Source organism: Euprymna scolopes, chromosome 38 (assembly GCF_053919585.1).
Source record: "Euprymna scolopes isolate OS-2025 chromosome 38, ASM5391958v1, whole genome shotgun sequence".
NCBI lineage: Eukaryota > Metazoa > Mollusca > Cephalopoda > Sepiida > Sepiolidae > Euprymna > Euprymna scolopes.
In genome coordinates this window covers 77,000,761-77,021,859 of record NC_136519.1, presented here as the reverse complement: position 1 = coordinate 77,021,859, position 21,099 = coordinate 77,000,761, and the positions used below count along the sequence as shown (strand labels likewise).

Genomic DNA, 21,099 nt, shown 5'->3' with positions numbered 1-21,099 from the left:
ATGATTTGTTTTCCTTGGCCTTTTTGCCAAGATCAACGCGTAGTATCTGTTCTTCAGATGCTACATTTCAATTTCTTGTATATATAACTATAGAGTTGTTTTATTTATTGAATATTATTTTTTTAATTTTCAGATTACCTTAAAACCCCATGTGATATGTACTTATATTTCTGTAAATGTAGAAATGCACTTGTTGCGAGGGAAGAGGTCGATGAATTTAAGTTTTACGGGTAGTTTAAAACCAATAAATATTTATTTTATTATTAGTAACGGTAATGGGAAATTTTATTTTAATAAATAATTCACCGATAGGGCGCCTCTGGCAATTAGCAATAAACTAACCCCTTCTCAAAAGGAGAGAAGGTAAAACCTGAGAAGGTGGACCTCACAAAACTGACCAGGGCCATACTTCATACAGACCAATAAGCCATCCTCAATCAATGGTTTAGATATGGCCGATTTGATTTTAGTATGGATTAGAGTTAGAAAGGGTTGGAAAAGAAAAAAAAATTGAAAGATGTTGTCCAAGAAGAGCATTTTGATGATCTGTAATATGATTCTAGCACAAAACGAATTTCGAAGTATAGATTTTATGGTCCAGCAATGTGTTAAAATGTCTTGCATAGCACATAATGGACGGACTTTGCCAACAGTGCCCACGAACTTGCTGATTTTAATACTCGAATTTTTAATCGACTTTATATATTTTAACTTATCATCACTTAACGCGGTTTAAGGTATGTTTTACTTTCCACTTTTCAATTTCCATTTTTGCTCCTTCGCACTTTTACTTCCTCAACACCTGACTATGATTCGTGCACAAATTGAAAGCGCTCGTGACAGCAATAATTATGGACCTTCATTAATATTTTCAATTTCGATATAAAAAAGATTATACGGAAAATCGAAAAAAAAAAAAAAAAAAAGAATCATAAAGCAAAATATCTCTGTTGCATTTAATAATGTTTGCTTGAATGAAAAAATGCTGTCCAAATATACCAATTTCAAAAAATATATAGATATATCTCATCATAGCATTTACTAGACTTTTTAGCTAGTTAAAAACAGGCAAATGTTATAGCCTGTTGACTTAGAATAAGTGCTTTACGCCAAATTAATGGTTGAATATGATTAAATTTGTGCTCATTTTTATATTAAATACTAATTCCTATTAATCCTTAACTGTGCATCAAACTGACTTTGCTGCACCTTAACAAAGGTCCATGTAAAATTTCATCCAGACCAGCCCTGTAGTTTCAGAGAAAAGGTGAATCAGACAGACAAAGAGAAATATAAGTTAGATTAGTTCAATATTTAGCATCAGTTTAAAGTTTTACATAGGTAGGTAGGTTTTGGTTTGGTTTGGTTTGTTGCTTCACAGCATATCAACCCTTTTCAGGTTATTTAATGCTGAATCCAGTTATTTTGAAGAAAAATTTTTTAATAGAAGATATTTTTTTTTTCAAGTCTGTTTCTATTTAATCCATAGTTGGGACCATAACAGGTACTTCCACTCCAGGTCAGAGTGGACCTGGGAGCAATAGTAATTAAAGGGTGGCGCCACACTCCCCAAAGCCCGCAAGCTGGGCCTCACCATCAGATATAGTTTAAGGTCATATCCAGGACCAGGTAGGTAGGTAGGTAGGTAGTAGCAATGGTATTACTGTTATTGTCACAATAGTAAATGTTTAAAAAAGTATTTATAGCACTCCTAAGGCAATGGGCTATAACTTTTGCCCATTTTTACAGTTACAGTGGACCCTTCAGTGTTTATGGTTATCCCAACTGACAAAAAACAAAAAATCAACAAATAATCAATAAAAATTACTAATTCAGAAACTATTTCATTTCTGACAATGGCGAGAATCTTAATATTTCTTCATTGATCATTGATCCCAATGTTCATCAGTAGAAATCAATTGGCTTTGATGTAAGAATTTGTTTTATTATTGTCTTAAGTCAATAAACACATTAGCCAACAATAATAAAAGTTAAGATAGCCTTAAAGATTCTCTCTTTCATGAAATATTATAGGGCATGACCAGACAAGTTCTCCACAACGGCATAGGGTCTGAGAGTCTTGAGATCAGCAATGGAATGAAGCAAGACTGCATACTAGTGCCAGTACCTTTCTCTTTCTCTCTGGAGTCTTACATAGTGATAGATCTGGAATAAGGAGTCTATATTCGCTAATGTTTAGATGGCTACCGTTTTGACTATTGCTGATTCAATGCTAAGACCAAGAGCCTTCTAAACCTCATCCAAGTTATCTTTGCCGACGACTGTGTTTTAGTGGTGCATGCTGAATCACATTTGCAACTGATGCTAAACCGCTTTTCAGAAGCTGGCAAATTGTTTGACCTAACAATCAACTTTAGTAAAGCTGAGGTGCTTTGTCAACCCGCACCAGAAACAAATCTCCAAGCCCTGACTACATTAAATCCGAGACCAAGCCAAATCATCAAACAGAGTGTATGCTCATTAAGGTCCAACTATGGTAGGTAGATAATGTCATCCACATGAAAGAATACAACATGCTATTGTTGTACGGTGAACTTCAGAGAGGAAACAGAAACCATGGTCGCTCAAAAAACGCTACAAGGACCCAGTCAAGACCAATCTACAGTCGTACGAACTTAAACCAAAGGAATTGGAGGACTGTACCAGTGATCAATCAAATTGGCAAGCCACCGTTCACAAAGCGATTGTCACCTTTCAGGATGCTCGTTGCCAGAAGCTTATTAGATCTCTCCATATCAATGTCTGCATTGACTGTACCTATTTACAATGCCACCCCACGGGACAGAGTTAGACACCAGGGTCGGTTTTTAACGTGGAGAAAAGGTACAAAAATAAAAAAATTGTCTCAGTCGTGAAGGACTGATCCTCCATCGAAAGCGAACAAGAAATGGAAGTGCAACATCTGAAGAACAGATACTACACTTTGATCTTGACCAAAAGGCCAAATGTCTGCATTGACTGTAATCACAGCAATATTTTTCCTTTCTCTTTCTTTTTTTTAGTTGCTAATCAAACGTTAAAAAAAAAAATACTGAAATTCACACCTTCCACTTCTTTATCTCTCATGTAACTTTTTAACTCATATATATATATAAAATAAAATAAAATAAAAATTCAATTAAATTTACCAAAATGATCCAAGATGGTAAAATTAAAGTATATTATAAATATTAAAGAATTAATATTTATAAAGTTATCTCAGCCAGATGTAAAAGCTCGATAAAACCAAATAGGAGATAGAGCTTATAATACGTCACTGGATTATTTATCTTCCACCAGACTATCCATTCATGTGTAATCACCTTTTTCTTCACCATATTCCCTCTGCTTCACTTTTTTTATCAAGTAAGATCTTTGACTTACTTGTTGTTTCATCAAATACTTTTGCTTGCAAAATCCGATCCCGCATTTTGTTAATTCCTACCCTCTGATGAGAAGGAAAGTATTTCTTCGAAACTCCGCGGATTAAGGACTATCCACTTATCAAGTGTTTCCTTTTCAGATTAAATATGTTTTTAACTCATTTCAAAGTGTTTTTTTAACATGTTTTATTAACTGTTTGCTCGTATATATATATATATATATATATATATATATATATATATATATATATATATATATATATATATATATCGGGCAGTCCGTCGATTTCGCCGATGACGTAAAGGTCGGTTAGTGTCCATGTCAAAGGTGCGATGTGAGTCCGATCGCTCTGAAACCCTGGCCGTAGATGTGACACCTGATGGCAGGAAATTCGAGTAGTGGCGCCCGTAGGCGCGCTCTTTTTGCTTCCCAAACAGCAATGCTTTGTTCTCTAATGGCATCGGCTGCACCTGATACCACACTTCTCCAATATATACACACACACACACACACACACACACACACACACACACACACACACATATATATATACTAGACATATATATATATATATATATATATACTAGACATATATATATGTATATATATATATATATATATACTAGACATATATATATATATATATATATATATATATATACTAGACATATATATATATGTATATATATATATACTAGACATATATATATGTATATATATACTAGACATATATATATATGTATATATATATATATACTAAACATATATATATATGTATATATATACTAGACATATATATATATGTATATATATATATATATATACTAGACATATATATATATGTATATCTATATATATATACTAGACTTATATATATATACATATGTATGTATATATATATATATATATACTAGACATATATATATATATATATATACTAGACTTATGTATATATATATGTATATATATATATATATATATATACTAGACTTATATATATATATGTATATATATATATATATATATATATACTAGACTTATATATATATGTATATATATATATATATATATACTAGACTTATATATATATATGTATATATATATATATATATATACTAGACTTATATATATACATATATATATATATATATACTAGACTTATATATATATATACATATATATATATATATATATATATATATATATATATATACTAGACTTTTTAACCGTTAAAAACAGGCAAAAGTTATAGCCTGTTGACTTGGATTGAGTGCTTTATACCAAATTGATAGTTGAATAAGGTTAAATGTGTGCTCATTTTTACATTAAAATACATATTACATTAAATTACTAATACATTACTAATCACTACTAATCTCTATTAATCCTTAACTGTGCATCGAATATCATAATACTTAGTTTGTTGCAGCTTATCATAACAAAAGTCCATACAAAATTTCACCTGGTAGTTTCCAAGAAAAGCGGAACGGACAGAGAAAAAGGGAAATATAATATATATTGAAGCTTGTGAGTATTGTTTTTTGAGTTGGGTTGATTCAGAGTTTTTGATTTGCACATGTATATAGTGCTCAATTCCTTCTTACACAGAGCTTTATAGAACCTTAAAGAATTATGTGATAGAGGAAAAACAGAATGCATGGATTTATGTATGGAGCACACACACCTCGAAACATACGGGGAACGCCGGGTACCCCCGCTAGTCTTATATAAACGCTTCTTTCAGCTGTCTCCAAACATACACTTGGCCAATGGTTGAAAATAAGGAAAACGACGATTCTTTAGAGAAATTCACATTTTATCCACTACTTGAGGGATCAATTCTGGTTGTTCTTATACCATTTTAAGCACTTTGAAACATTTGTCTTTGAGAGCAGATGTTTTAATTAGAAACTCTTGCTTGGAATCTAAGCTTATGCAGTTCTCAATGGGCAGTTTTTATAGAAATTTGGTTCTGCAAGTGTTCATTGAGCTCTCTAGTGATTTTAGAATCCATGGTTTTATGAATCGCTCTAACAGTTTGATTTAGAGCCCAATGGTCTCTCTCAGGCAACCTCAATTTTCTGCCAGACTTGTGCTTTTTCCATTTCTTTCAAGCTTTTGGACAGTTTCTGTTACACTAGCACATTCCATACAAACACTAACAATTTGGGTTCTTTTAAAGTCTGAGAGGTTTGCCATTATGGGTATAACCAATCTTTTCAATATCTAAACTAAAAAAAAAAAAAAAAACTTATTTTAAATTCATCATATCAAATAGAGCTGGAGGATATTTTAACTGAAGAATGGGCTAAAATTCATATGGAAACGATTCACAATCTGTGTAAATCAATACCATAGAGAATTGAGGCTGTAATTGCTGCAAAAGGCAGACCTACACCATATTAAATCATACTTTGTTGATTTTTAATGTGTTTCCATTATTTTGTCCAACCCCTGCATATATATATATATATATATATATATATATATATATATATATATATATATATTAGTGATAGGACAATTCCAATAGTTTTCTTGATTCTGTACTAAATTCCTGATTCCAATACAATTACTGATTCCGATTCTTATTGTCTATAAATCTCTAAATATTTAACAGAAGAGTTGTTATTTATTCCCAATTACCGTAAAAACACATGTTAAATGTGCAAATATTTTATCAAGCATAAAAATACACGTGGGGGGGTGAGCTATCGATTTTAGTTTTAGTATTAATTTAAAATCAATTAATATTTATTATTTTATCATTACTACTGTTACGTTATCTAACATGAACGGCACCCATATAAACAGGTGTATACGTTTCGTCTTTGTTTGTGACGTGTCCTAAATGTGTTACTAAATGTCTATTAGTGGTTCTTCACTTTCTGAACCCATTTTATGTTTTGTGATTGTCTAATGTTCATATGCGTGCATGTGTGGGTCATATGTGTATCTTCAATATACTTTTATCTTCTCTATTCACTGAACCTGGTCCATTTTGACTTCATCTTGTTCTTGGAGGGGGCTGGAACCTTTTGAACGAAACACATTGACTCCAAGACGATGATTGGTTTTCATATTAGTTTTTATTTCACTTTCCAGGATGTCGTGCAGATGAAAATGGAAAGTGATTTTCTTTGCTTTTGATCTTAATAGTCTACATTGAGAGACACATCACTCCCTCCCAAGAGGGGAGGAGAGACAACCGTAAAGCCCAACTGCTCTGCTTCAATCCCAAGTTCCAACTCTTTGATGATCTCCAGCTAACCTGATCACGTAGCTCACACGTAGATCCGATCAGCTGACCAGACCTTCCGGTAAACTTGTCTATGATATAGCTTTGTTATATTTTGACAGTTTTTTTTAAATATTCATCATATCCATCTCTTGTCTACTTCTCCAGTCAGATAGATAGATCAAGATGGACAGATAGCTAGATCGATAGATAGATAATTTATTCTATTCTACCTATTTCGTAACACTACCAGCAGTGAAGGATTTTGCTGTAAATAAAATCAAATAAAAAAGACAAAAGAATCGTTTTGGGCATCAAAACATAGGCACAATTTTTTCCGAGATCAACTTCTCACTGATATGTAAACAGACATACTCAACTCAAGTATGTAGCAGTCACAATTAAAGACACCCACAACAATAGCAACAGCAGTGACACTTTACGATTTACTAGCTTGAACCTGCCTTTGGTTCATAAGCTCAGTGCTGGTTGGTGGAAGCATTCAACTTTCCTTCTGGATTGCTTAATCAGAGGCAATCTCTCAGGGAAGCTGATCACATGACAGAGCTGATAAAAAGGATTAACACATGACTACTTCCTCTTTCTTTGGTCATGACACGGTACCAGCAACAACTTCATATGGCTCGAACCAATTTTTTTTTTCAGCCCCAACAGAACCCTGCCTCCCTGGGCCTTCGCCCTTGGGCTCGACTTTAATAAGGAGATATATAATCCACCGTGTCTAGTGCCAAACCCTGACTTCAAAACCTGTATACGATACATATACATGAACTATTTTCTCTTCAAACAGGAGTTCCTAACCTTTTCTGTCTTGGTCCATACTCATGGAGTTATTCTATCAATATTTTCTCCTTTTCATTCCTCTGTTAATTCCTAACCTTTTCTGTCTTGGTCCATACTCATGGAGTTATTCTATCAATATTTTCTCCTTTTCATTCCTCTGTTAATTTAACGAAGATGATCAATAAAAATTGTTTTAAATGTTAAAAAAAAAAAATTCTATGCCTCAATCTTTTGTCTTCATCCATACTCATGAACTCATTCTATTACTTTCTTCTCCTTTCTATTCCTTCTTTACTTAACAAAGTGAAGTAGGACTGCCTTGAGACATCCAGTAGCAACATAGTCCAGCCCCATTGATTGAATCAAAGTAGCAATGTTGTCGCAGTAAACTAATGACGAGTCCTTCTGGGTTGTGAAGAACTGTCGAAATTCTCTTTCACGCTCTCGGTACCAAAAGAATGTTGTCTCAGGTGCTAGCAAATTTTTCTCACAAAGGCAAGAACCCAAAAACTATGCTGATTTCTTTGATAGGTTTAGATCCCGTGTTAGGTCATTAAGATCTGCTTGTGTTAGAGGCACTGGCCGGTCATTCTCTTCTAGCATGTATTCTCCACCCTCTGTCCTGTCTAGTGTGTTATCAGATTCCAATTCAGAGCTAAATTCCATTGCAACATCTGGCTTGAGAATAGGCTGGCCCGGACCATGAGGGACTGGTTGTATGGCAGACGGAACATTAGGATACTGAATACAATGCTTGTTCTTGCGGTTGACTCCTTTAATATTAGTCATGCAGAAATAGCAGTCTGACACATGATCTTGTAGCTGTTAACAAACTATTTACTATAAGTGGATCAATGCCCAGTGCCAAAGTGATTCAGCCACACTGACCAATTGGTTGGCAGGGCGCATTGATTTGAGCTGTCCCCTTAAGGACTATTTTTAGCCCTTTGGGATCTCAGCTGCGATCGCCAGAGAGAGACGCCAGCAAGCGACCTATACAGACCTCTCTCACTCCACCCCTCCCACTGCTACTTGTCTGATGGCAGACGACTCCTTCAAACAGACATTTACACTTTCTTTCTTTCTCTTCAGTCCGAGCTACAATCTCGCCTTTTCTAAATAAACCCTTTATTATTGTTTTGTTAAAAGCAATGAAGTTTGGCCTTGTGTTTATTTAAATTTAGGAGAGAAATGCACAACATTACTCTCCTATAATCTTTACCCTTGCTCGAAACCATTGAAACAGCGAATGGCATACTCTTCCTTTTTTTATTTCTCCAAGCACGCAAGTTCTCAACACATGTTTTGCAGCTAACATTGGGTGCAAATGGCTTGTCCTCGTCCCCAAGCTTAACTCCAAAGTAAGCATGATATGCCTTCTTCACAAAATCAGTTATATTTGCTAGTCGATGAGGAAGAATCACATTTCCACATATGTAGAAGAACTTATTAGAATGATTTGTGCATTTGCGTTCCATTTTCTGTCAATCTAAGATGCGTGTCCAAAAAAGAAACACAAAAAGCACAGATTCTTGTAAAAAGCACAGATTCTTATAAAATCAGTCGCATTGATTGGAGATCACACTTTTCTAAACCATTTTCAGCTTCAGTGTTGTCAATGCAATTTGTGAAAGTAGTCAATTTCAGTTTCAGTTTCAGTTTCGGTTTCAGCTTTCTGAAAGTAAACAAAAACATCATTAGGTTTTAGTATCAGTTTCGGGGTGCTACAATATAATTTTTATGCAAAAAAAAAAGAATAAGATTAGACTATATCTGCAGCCTCATTTTTTCTTATACTTAGTACTATATAAAGCTCAAAAGTCGCACTTCTCATATATCAAAAACCAGACCTGATCGAAGGAAACGGACGGCATTTTTAGATTCAGCGCTCCAAAACACCTATAAATCACTTGAAAAGCCTTAGACCTTTGAAAAAAATAAATAAATAAATAAACGCAGGACAATGTAATCCACCGTGTCTACGGCCAAACCCTGATTTCAAAACGATATATACGATACATATACATGAATTATTCTCTCTTCAAACAGGACTTCCTAACTTTTTCTGTCTTTGTTCATACTCATGAACTTATTCTATTAATCTTTTTCCTTTTCATTCCTTTTCTACTTAACGAAGATGATCAATAAAATTGTTTTGAATGTAAGAATGTTATTCTTCCTATTCTACATATTTCAAGTGTACTTCAAAATGACGGCATAAATTCTTCTGAAATCTAGAAAAAAAAAAATTCTATGCCTCAATCTTTTGTCTTCATTCATACTCTTGAACTCATTCTGTTACTCTCTTCTCCTTTCTATTCCTTGTTTTCTTTAACGAAAATGATCAATAACGTTACGTTTCTGAATTTTTGAGATGAGGATTGGTTCTTCATATTATTTGGAATCTTCGGACGAGGAGCAAAATAAAAAAATTGACTCAGTCTAGAAGAATTTCTCACCCACTGACCGAGGACAGAAAAAGTGAAGTGTACTATCAGAACAGATACTACACTTTGTTCTTAGCCAAAGGGCCAAGGCATAAAGTGGTTGTTACTGAGTCTGGAGATTGGGGTTCAATCCTCAATTAAGTCATACTAAAAAATGGTACTTGATACCTCCTTGCTAAACACTCACCATTATAAGGTAAGGTTCAAGGTTAAGTGGAGAAATTCGGATAAAGGAGTGGTGCATTCCCTTACATTTCGGTATAATAGCCAATGAAAAGGAAGCCTTTGGGTTGCCCTTGACTACGATCAATCCAGGCAAAATTACTTAGAGCTCAGGTGAGGTTTGTGTTTACCTTAGCCTAGTGCCATCAGTTCTTATCTGGCCCGTTTTCTAAAAAGGTTTGTTTATACCTGTCTTAAACAAAGTTTCCCCGTTGATCTTTATTATATTTCTCTTTTTCTGTCTGTACGTCTGTCTGTCTGTCTGTTCCACTTTTTCTCGGGAACTACTGGACTGATCTGGTGGAAATTGTGTATGGATCTTTGTTATTCTAAGTGCAGTAAGTATTATGGTATCTGTTTGATGCACAGTTATGGATTAATAGGAATTAGTATTTAATGTAAAAATGAGCACAAATTTAACTATATTCAACCATCAATAGGGGCATAAAGCACCTCTTTTTAAGTCAACGGGCTATAACTTTTGCCCGTTTTTAATTGGCTAAAAAGTCTAGTACTTGCTATTCTTATTCTTCGATTATGAGCGTTTCTAATTCTTTCTCTTTCAGATGCTCCTGCAAATCCCCCACGAGAGAAATCTTTGGCTGAAGAATTGATAGAAGCAACCAATCGTCAGAAATCTCCGATGCTCGAAGATGCTGAAACAGATGATAATGACGATGAAGTATTTTTATCTCCGACACAAAACGCTTCCAAATTAAACGCTGAGAGTCGAGAGCATTTATTCGACCGACTCTTATATTTTAATGTTTCTGCTCAGAACGCTAAAGCTTATATCCATTGTGATAATCCTTACATTATAGCGGATTCATTCCCTGCTGAAAAATCTGGATCTCGACCATCAAATGGCGCCACGGTCAAAAACTGCCGCACCACTTCAGACAGTGAAGGTAAATATATTTACCTGCTTTTGGATGTTTGGGATGAGGAGTGATAATTTAGATTATTTGGATCGCTGTTACCATTTTGGATGTTATTCTTAGAATGTGTTATCCAATAAAACATTCAACCTCCGTCAGGAAATATATTTTGAATTCGGGCATCTATACAGAATTTCAAACCAAACCCTTTATTCAATCCGTGGGGGTAGATTGCTCTTGTTCCATCAGCCATAATCAGGTACAAATCTTAAGTAATTCATAATTAGCTTCAGCCTCTGTCCCATCGACGAAATGTTGCATCCCTCTGCCTTTTCTACAAATATTTTAGTGGTGAATGCTCTGACGAACTGCAATCACTTGTGCCCCCACGATGTGAGCACCCTCGACAAACCCGACAGGCTGCTAAATCCCACCCCCACACTGTAGAGATCCCTAGATGTAAAAGATCTTTTTACTCCAATAGTTTCTTCCCCAGAACCGCAAGACTCTGGAATTCCATTCCAGGTCCCTGCTTCCCCAACAGTACTGACGTGCAGAAGTTCAAGTGTAACGTGAACCGACACCTTGCTGTCCAAATCCCTACATAGTACCGCAGTAGTTGTTGCCCCTGATAGTAGCCCCCTACACCAAAGTGGCAATTTGCCTTGTTTGGGGTGAAAATGTAATAAAAAAAAAAAATTAAAAAAAAATAATTGTATTTCTTAGTATCATTCGTACTAAGAATTAAAACTTTCAAATTATAAAACAAACAATTATGTTTTCTTTTCAGAATGCTGAATACAAGATAAAAAAAGCAAATTCGCAAAATTTTCTTATTTTAAATTGAATGGCAATCAAAAGAAATGCCGTTATGTCATCTTCCCTTCTTTTATGCAACAAGAACGACTCGTTTTTCAACCAGATTGTGATTTGCCATGAAAAGTGGGTTTTTTACGACAACCGGCGATGCTTAACTTAATGATTAGATGCCAACAGAGCTCCACAACACTTCCTGAAGCCAGAGTTGCACCAAAAGAAGGTCATGCTGACTGTTTGGTGGTTTTGCGACTGGTCTCATCCATTAGTTTTTTGAATGCAGGCGAAACCATTACGGTGGTGAAGTACTGTCAACAAATGCATGAAATGCATCAGAAACTTCGACAACAACACCCAGCATTAGTCAAAAGAAAAGGCCTAATTCTCCTCCATGACAATGCCCAACCACACGTTGCTAAACCGACCCTGCAGAAGTTGAACAAATTGGCCCATGAAACTCTGCCTCATCCGCCATACTCTTCAAATCTCTCACCTGCCTGCTACCACTTTCTCAAGCATCTTGATGACTTTCTGCATGAGAAATGCTTCAAAAGCCTAAGCAATATCAAAAACGCCTTCAGCGACTTCATCGCCACCAGAACGCAAGAATTTGATGTTATTGGCATAAATACACTTGTTTTGCATTGACAAAAGTGTATTGATTCTGATGGTGCTTATTTCGATCAATAATTTTTTGTTTGAGCCGAGATATGTTCATCTGAATTTAAAAGTTAAAAACCACAAGAACTTTCTTGTCAACCTGATAATATAATATATTTATATTTAATAATTCAAGGCATTAACATATTTTTTCACATTTTGGTTAGTTCTCTTGTCTTATTATTTCTAACTAGAATCAAGTGTATTTCTATGTCCACCTTATTATTTTGACTGAGACAATTTATTCTACTACTTTGAAGGATACAATGGAAGCTTAGATGACCCAGGAGAAAGATTAAATTTGTACAGTATAGAAAGATACATGCAGAACAGAAGACTTTGTTGGTTTGGTCACATTGAAAGAATGGATGAGACTGCTTGAGTTAGCAGATGTAGAATAGTTAAAATAGCAAGGCCACTTGGCAGAGGAATTCCAGGAAAATTTGTGAGGAAGTGATAAGCACGGATTTGAGAAAACCTGATATGAAATGGAACACGTACATCAAATCCATCACCAAGGTCCCGGTAAAAATTGTTGGAGCATCTTACCACTCCAGTAGATATCTCACTGCTGATGTAATTCTCTATCTGTATAAGAGCCAAGAATGGAATACTGTTGCCATATCCTGTCTTGAAAGAGTTCAAAACAACTTCATAACCTAGTAAGGGATGCACTTTTTTCTTCCCTAAAACGTCTTTTCCACAGAAGATACATTGTGAGCCTGTCTCTGCTCTATCCTTATTTTCATGGCCAGTGCTCGTCTGAGCTCCAATCTACGGTCCCCTCATGCCAAACTTTCACAAAAAAACACTCGTCTAGCTGAAACCACAATCAATAATTTCCCCCACTCTTTATCTGTGCCTAAACCTAAACGTGGATTCCATGAACAAAGTTTCTTTCTTAGAACTGCCCACTTATGAAATACTGTTTCACTTGCCTGCTTTGACTACAACATGGTCGCCTTCAAGTCCAATGTAAACAAGTTCTTGATGTGCCATCCCCTTAAGTAATCCAACTTACCATACTTCCACTACTAACGATAATTATGCTATTGTTCCAATGCTATTGTTCCGATGACTACCATACACTCATTAATCTTTATCCTCGAGTGGCCTCTGGGCCTTGATAAGAGGTGATTCTTTTGTAAAAAGAGGAACAAGTAAAGACCTGCTTATGTAATGTAGTCGTTACATGTCTACACTCAGAACCCACTCATCGTATGCAGATAGTCGCAAGGAAAGAATTCAACTCGTTTCTTTTTTCCGTTGAAACAACAGACATTTATTTACAGGTACTTCTAGAATAAAACCTTGTCTCTTGTTCAAAAGACTTCCCATACTCCAATGTACTTGACGAGACTCTGACATGACGAACATGTGGTACTCTGTCTTTGTCCGGCCATGTTTAGGAGACGGCTTTCTCTGTCGCTCTCGGGCCACGTGTGTAACATGTCTATTTCTATCCTTCGGGCCACGTTTTACTTTTTTATAATCTTTTTCTTTCCGTCTTCCTCGCCATGACGCCACCTCGCACACGGCTCGGTCATTTGCATATGTTGGCTGCTGCTACTACTGACGCTCTCATACACTTAGAGATAGATTAGTTCAAAATTTTCTAGTAATTAAAAACATAAATATACGAATATATAAATCAGTCTAATGAGCATTATTATTTTAAATAGATGTATCAAAAAATGTTAGCGTTTTTAATTTTGAGTTTGGTTTGAATAAAGCTAGATAAGCTAAAAGAGTAATCTCCCTTGCTTTTACTTATTTCTCTTTCACATCAGAAAGATACGAAACAAAGTAGGATATGAAACCAGTGCATTAGAGAAAGAGCATCCTGGTTGAACAAACATTGTCTGTATAGCTCTGTCAGTATTTCCCAACAGGAGTGTCTTAGGCGAATATCAATAATCTAAACCCTTCTCAAGCAGAGGATAAATATAAAGCATGGGAAGGTGGACCTCCTAGAACTGACCAGAACCATATCTCAGACCGACAAAGACCAAACGACATTCAATAGGAATACAAACTCTGCCAATCTGATTTTGGCATGAAGTTATCCCAGTTCCTTTGCTACGTGGTTGTTTTGTGGAAAACAAAAATAGTACAATAGAACCCTGGGATACTGTGGGCCTAGGATACGGCTTTTCCAGGTTACGATATGTTTTCCGGCCTCTGGTTACAGTATTTGCTTCGTCTTACAATGTTATTTATAATGTTATTTGATTATATAAATGTGTATTATATACTGTACTGTATTTTGTTACTAATTTTTAATGCCGTATCACGGGGTTGTACTATACTTTAAAATGTGAGTTATTTTCTCTGTAGGCATCATCTATGAAGGTTGAGTCATGTGACTTGAATGAACATAGAAGTTTAAAAGTCTGAAAATATTACCTATTTGTGAGTTCTATTTGAATAAAAAAAAAAGAAAGAAAAAAGCATTAGCATTACTGTTATGGTGATCTGTTACTGTATGGACTCTTCTTGAATCTATGAATAGAGTCGTTAAGTGCTCGTCTGATCTTCAACCTATGGCTACCCCCCCCCCCCACAAAAAAAAAACTTTCACAAAAAGCACTTGTCTAGCTACAATCACTACCAACAAAAATTTCCCTTACTCTCTATTTGTGCTTGAATTTAAACGCAAATTCCATGCACAAAGCTTCTTTCCTAGAACTGCTCGCCTCTGGAATTTTATTCCACTGACCAACTTTCCAGCTGACTACAACATGGTCGTCTTCAAGTCCAATGTAAACAAGTTCTTGATATCCTGCGCTTTTAAATAATTAGATTCTTCCCAATTTCACCATTAACAATCACTATGCTGTTGTCTTAGCAACCACCTTAAACTCATTAACCTTTATCCTCGAGTGGCCTTCGGGCCTTGATAAGTGGTGACTCCCTTGTAAAAAAAAAAATAAAATAAAAGTGAGAAGAGAAGCGAATTAAAAAATCAACCGATTGCTTCTGTACTTTTATGCAAATACAATTTCATGTGGATTATCTTTTATCCGTGTTTTTTTTTTTTCGGGTCCTTTAAAGACACAAGATAATTTACAGCAAAATGTTTTTTTTTATTCTTATATCTAATATTATAATAAAGCTAAGTTAATCAACGTTTGTTTTCACAAATTTTTTTTCTTATATATATAATCACACAAGATATGTGTTACCCTATTTTGTCTCTGTATGGACTATTCCATGGATAGAGTCGTTCTAACCAATCAGCAGAAGTGAGAAACAAAGTGAGAAAACAACCTCTGTCAATCCATTACTTCCGTACTTTCTGTTGATACAATTTTTAGTGCTTGTTAAGATACAATCGACAAATCGACTTTTTAAAAAGTATGTCGTTTTAAGCAAAAACAATGTTGCATATTAAATTGTCATGCCGAAAATAGTAATATATCCCAAAATTACAAAAATTCATCAAGTACAAAGTTATTTATAGTTAAAAGTCATTTTTACAGAAACTTGGGTAAAATCGCATTTTTCTTAGACGTTATAAAGTAGACAGTAAGAGTCTGCACGCAGGGGATATAACTCTGAAAGGAATATTTTAGATTATTTGCGTCATGGCTGCAATATTTGTTGTCTATAGCGATAGACTTTCTTTTTTTTTTACTAAAAACACAATAGCATTTGTGATACGCAATGAATTTTCGTAATGTTTTGATATATTACTATTTTCGACATGACAATTTAGTATGCAATATTGTTTTTGCTTAAAACGATATATTTAATACTTATCTTGTGGTTCCTTGTTCTTACTGGATTCCAGCACAAGAATTCATCTAGTTAATCAACGTTTGTTACCCCAAGTTTTTTCTTATGTATTTAATCACACAAAATATGTGTTGTCCTATTCTGTCTCTGTATGGACTCTTCCATGAATAGAGTCGTTATGACCAATCAGCAGAAGTGAAAGGCAAAGTGAGAAAGCGGTCTCTGTCAATCCATTACTTCTGTACTTTCTGTTGATACAATTTTTTTAATTAATTACCTTTTTTTTTCATGTTATTTCTTCCAGCAAATTTGATGATATATTTTTTTTTTTTTTTTTTTTTGCAAATATGTAAATTTGCTGCTTTCCTATTTAATTTACATTTGCTGCTAAAAATGCAAGATTTTTTGAAAAATATTCCGGGCAGGATCAGTTGTTTCTTCAAACAAATAGACTATGATTAAAATTCATTGTTTACAGTAACATGTACCAATGTTCAAAGAAAGAATAAAACTAGGCAGAATCAAATATCGTTTTTTCTATATGCAAAGCTATTTGGGTCTGAAGTAGGAAATCCAGGACACTTAATTTTATATATTAGATGTGTATGCACACACACACACACACACACACACACACACACACACACACACACACACACACACACACACACACAAAATATTCCGGGCAGGATCAGTTGTTTCTTCAAACAAATAGACTATGATTAAAATTCATTGTTTACAGTAACATGTACCAATGTTCAAAGAAAGAATAAAACTAGGCAGAATCAAATATCGTTTTTTTTATATGCAAAGCTATTTGGGTCTGAAGTAGGAAATCCAGGACACTTAATTTTATATATTAGATGTGTATGCACACACACACACATACACACACACACACACACACACACACACACACACACACACACACCTGTGCATGTGTGTGTGTGTGTGTGTGTGTGTGTGCACATTTCTTCTCTTTTCTTGGCATTAAAGCCTCTGGTGAATTAGCAATAGTGACCGACCATAATTTTGGATAGAATGCACAGACTCGTAATTGACTTAATCTAATCTGATTCGTGAAACTCAACACCTTTAGAGATTTGTTTCCCATCAGATTTCGGAAAATGATCAAATGAATGAAAATGGTAGTGGTACATGGTTACCAGCTTTGGGTTGTGTATGCGGTGCGCAAGTTTTATTGCGATTACTGTGTCTCTTTCACTAGAACTTTTGGGAATACCAGGCAGGGGTATGCAAAGGTGAGTGATGTTAGAGGCAAACTCCCTAATTGTATGCCCCAAAGACTCAAGTATAAGTCCTAGTATTAAGAAATATGAAAAAGAGAAATAATTTAAATACGATTGAATGTTCTGTTTACTAATTTTGATGTCTGGGGTCATTGCTCTGTCGCCTCACCCCCTTCCCCACACTTCTGTTCTCCACTGATACCAGGTAACATAAGTTTGGCACTTTCTCATATATCCTTGAGAAATGCATGAATTTGTCTATTCTATAATAGAATAGACTAGACTCTTAAGCCTTGGTAGGACAACCAGTCTAGAGGAAGGAAAGCTCCCATAACTCCAGGGTAACAGTAGTCACTGGCAGTGGTATTTTGTCAAAACCATCTCCAGATAATATTTAATTGTTTTGGAGAGGTATTCCTATCTTGGTTGTTGTACTCTCTGATCTTCTTTAGGCGTCTTCTGAAAATCATAAAGTAAATTTATTTAATCTACTGAGTTAGCATTTAAATGTAATGTGAACAAACATGTTGCTATACAATTCTCAAATTCGGATACTCCAATAGATATCCCTATAGGTCATAATTGTTTTCATTCATGTGATGTTGTTTGGATGTACGTTCATCAGGAACAACCTGGATTTTTCTTTTAGCTAAGACAAATCTTATTATATTAGATACTAGTTCAGCAATAACATGCAAATTGTTTTTCCTAGGAATAACTTTATGACAGACCTTGTCCAATGTTTTGGAGATTTCTAGCACAAATGCCTAGTTTTCACTAACTCATCAAGTTTGCAGTATGTAAATCTATTATGCTTAAGTTTTAAATAACATTTTCTTAAATCGGTTATATTCAAGTATAAAACAAGCAAGAAGTTCGGATATCATAAAAGCAAGAAGTCCGGATGTCATAAAAGTTAACAAGAAGGAAAAGACCTGCCAGATTGTAGATTTTGCCGTTCTAGCAAATCACAGAGTGGAGATGAAGGAGGTGGAGAAGTGAAGCAAATACACGGAACTGGCCAGAGAGCTCAAAGGAATATGGAAGATGAAAAAGTCAGGATAACACCACTAATAGTAGGAGTGCTAGGAACGATAGTAAAAACCTTTGAAAAGAGAATAGGAGAGATTGGAATCATAGGGATAGCTGAGAAGATACAACTGACAACAGTAATGAAAACTGCTGAAATATTAAGGAAACCCCTTGAATGCGGAAACTAACACACATTCCTACAGATACAAGCCAGACATACAGAAAATACTACAGATGTAAAACACAAAGGGGCATCACATGGAATCATGAAAACTGCACGCCTCTGCCTTCCTCCCCAAATAAGCGAGGAGGGTCAAGGAGGATGGAAAGATCGAGAAGAGAAAGCACTAGCCAGACCTCTGCTGAATGAATGCAAAGAGGACTGTGATCTTGGGGAGGTTTTTTGCTACCCAAATTCCAGTGAAGATCAATGGTCGCCACCAACGAGAAATCAATGGTAAGCGGCTGTTGCAATAACGCAAATTCATCTGCAATGGTTATCGAAAGAGGTGGAGAGTATTAGAATTCTGGGGAGACTCCAGATAATGTCACAAGTTGTTATTAAAGAGAAATCTTTGATGATAGCCTGTGTGACTACTCCTAGTGCGTAAATAATAATGATGTGTTACTCATCTGAGCTTTCAGTTTTAAAATTATTGCTTCTGGGCAATACCGAGTCTCCCTACCCTTTCTCAAAAAATCTAATGAAATCTATATTTGTTTTAATTTATTCCCGAGCAATACTAAGTTTCTCATCTTTGCCCTTCTCCTATATTTATTTTAGTGTAATCCGGCAATGAGTTTCTTGGCTTCCCTTTTTGCTCTATCTAGAATATTGATCACTGACTTCCAAGGCATGAAGAGTACTTTTTCTGATATACAATGGTATAGCAAAATACAGTGAAAATCACGTTTAAAACCTATGCAGGATTATTTTATCTAGGATATTAATAACTTTTGAACAATGCTGAGTAAACATACCTGCTCTATCTAAGAAGACATTGAGCATTTTGTATTAACTTATACCACTTACCAAATATAATACAAGCAATTTCCCTAAAACCTCGCATCCTCTAAGATTTATATGGTGTTAAAGTTTTGCAAAATTTGACTAATATTTCATCGGAAGTAAATCTTAACGTTAAATACACTTAATAACAACACCTGATACTAAACCGAAAGCAAAAAGTTAATACATTGCCACAAAAATAATTTTAAAAAAAAACATGAAGGAGTAACATATAGACAATACTTTATTTTTTATCTAATTTTTTCTTGCAACCCCCGATATATTGTCTCGCAACTACAAGAGGTGCGAACCTCCCAGGTTGGGAGCCCCTGCCATACGTGAACAATCATTTGCAATGGAGAGACTATATTTTGTGCATCAAATGTATGTATGTATGTATGTATGTATGCATGTGTGTATGTCACTTGCCACGATGCCTGCGCAACCCCCAAATTGAAGACGCGTCCACAACGGCACAAATCCCAATTATCATGACAATGATGATGATAATGGGAACGATTTAATAAATTCAACATGAATAAAAAAGAAAAACAATCCAATACACACAAAGAAGGGACAGCCACCCGTCTCTTCTGTGGGTTATGTGTGTTGGATTGTTTTTCTTTTTTGTTCATGTTGGGTTCATTTAATCGTGCCCATGATCATCGTCGTTGTCGTGATCATTGGGGATTTGTGCCGTTGTGGACGCGTCTTCGGTTTGAGGGTTGCGCAGACACTGCGGTGACTGACTGTCTCTTCTGCAGATTGTGTGTATTGAATTGTTTTTCTTTTTCCGTAAGTCGTGGTGAAGGTAACCCCTCTAGGAGAAGAAAATCTCTGATTTAAAAATCCATAAAGCAGGAGACCAGTAGCCGCATTAAGCTGGTCTGCAGTTTGACTTGTTGCTGGCTGTATTGCTCTTGCTTGTTCTCAACATTTTGAACCGAGAGAGACTTAGCTGTCGTACAAAGCTAAAATTCTGTAATAACGTATTTGTACAGATACTCCCTCAGACATTTGTCTAAAAAAAAAGTCAGTGGTGATGGAAAAGTTGTGACGCATGTAGGCCTGAAAGACTGGAAGCATGCAATAATTGATCTGCCATCATTATATGTATGTATGTATGTATGTATGTATGTGTATATGTGTATGTATGTTTATATATGTACATGTGTATGCTGATGTATGTATATCTATGTATATAAATGTATGTATATATGTATGTGTGTATATATGTTTATGTATGTATATATGCATATATATGTTTGTGTGCATGTGCATGTATGTGTATATGTATGTATGTGTCCCTATATGTATGTGTATATATATGCATGTATATGTATGTATATATGTGTGTATGTTTATATATATGTATGTGTGTATGTATGTATATCAATGACCATCTTCAGTGTCATGTCTGCTTGAGGGTGTGCAAGTCACTGGAAGGACTAAAAAGTCATCTTCGGGCACATAGACTTTCAGTGTCTGAGGGAGTGGCACTCGTTTGACAAGACGTTACAATCATGTATGTGTGTATGTAGTTATATATTATTATTATTATTATTATTATTATTATTTCATGTATCCATATGAAATGTTAAGTGTGTATCTATTTGTAATA

The 21,099-nt window shown here is 35.1% G+C and overlaps 1 protein-coding gene across 1 annotated transcript in view; it reads left to right on the top strand.

Moving 5' to 3' along the window:
- The window catches only part of LOC145263198 (uncharacterized), a 208,543-nt gene that overhangs the window by 136,077 nt on the left and 51,367 nt on the right, over positions 1–21,099 (top strand). Inside the window, exon 5 of the mRNA XM_080120265.1 lies at positions 10,662–11,003. Within this exon, the coding sequence (XP_079976391.1) occupies positions 10,662–11,003 (342 nt within the window). The remainder of the gene's footprint in view (positions 1–10,661; positions 11,004–21,099) is intronic.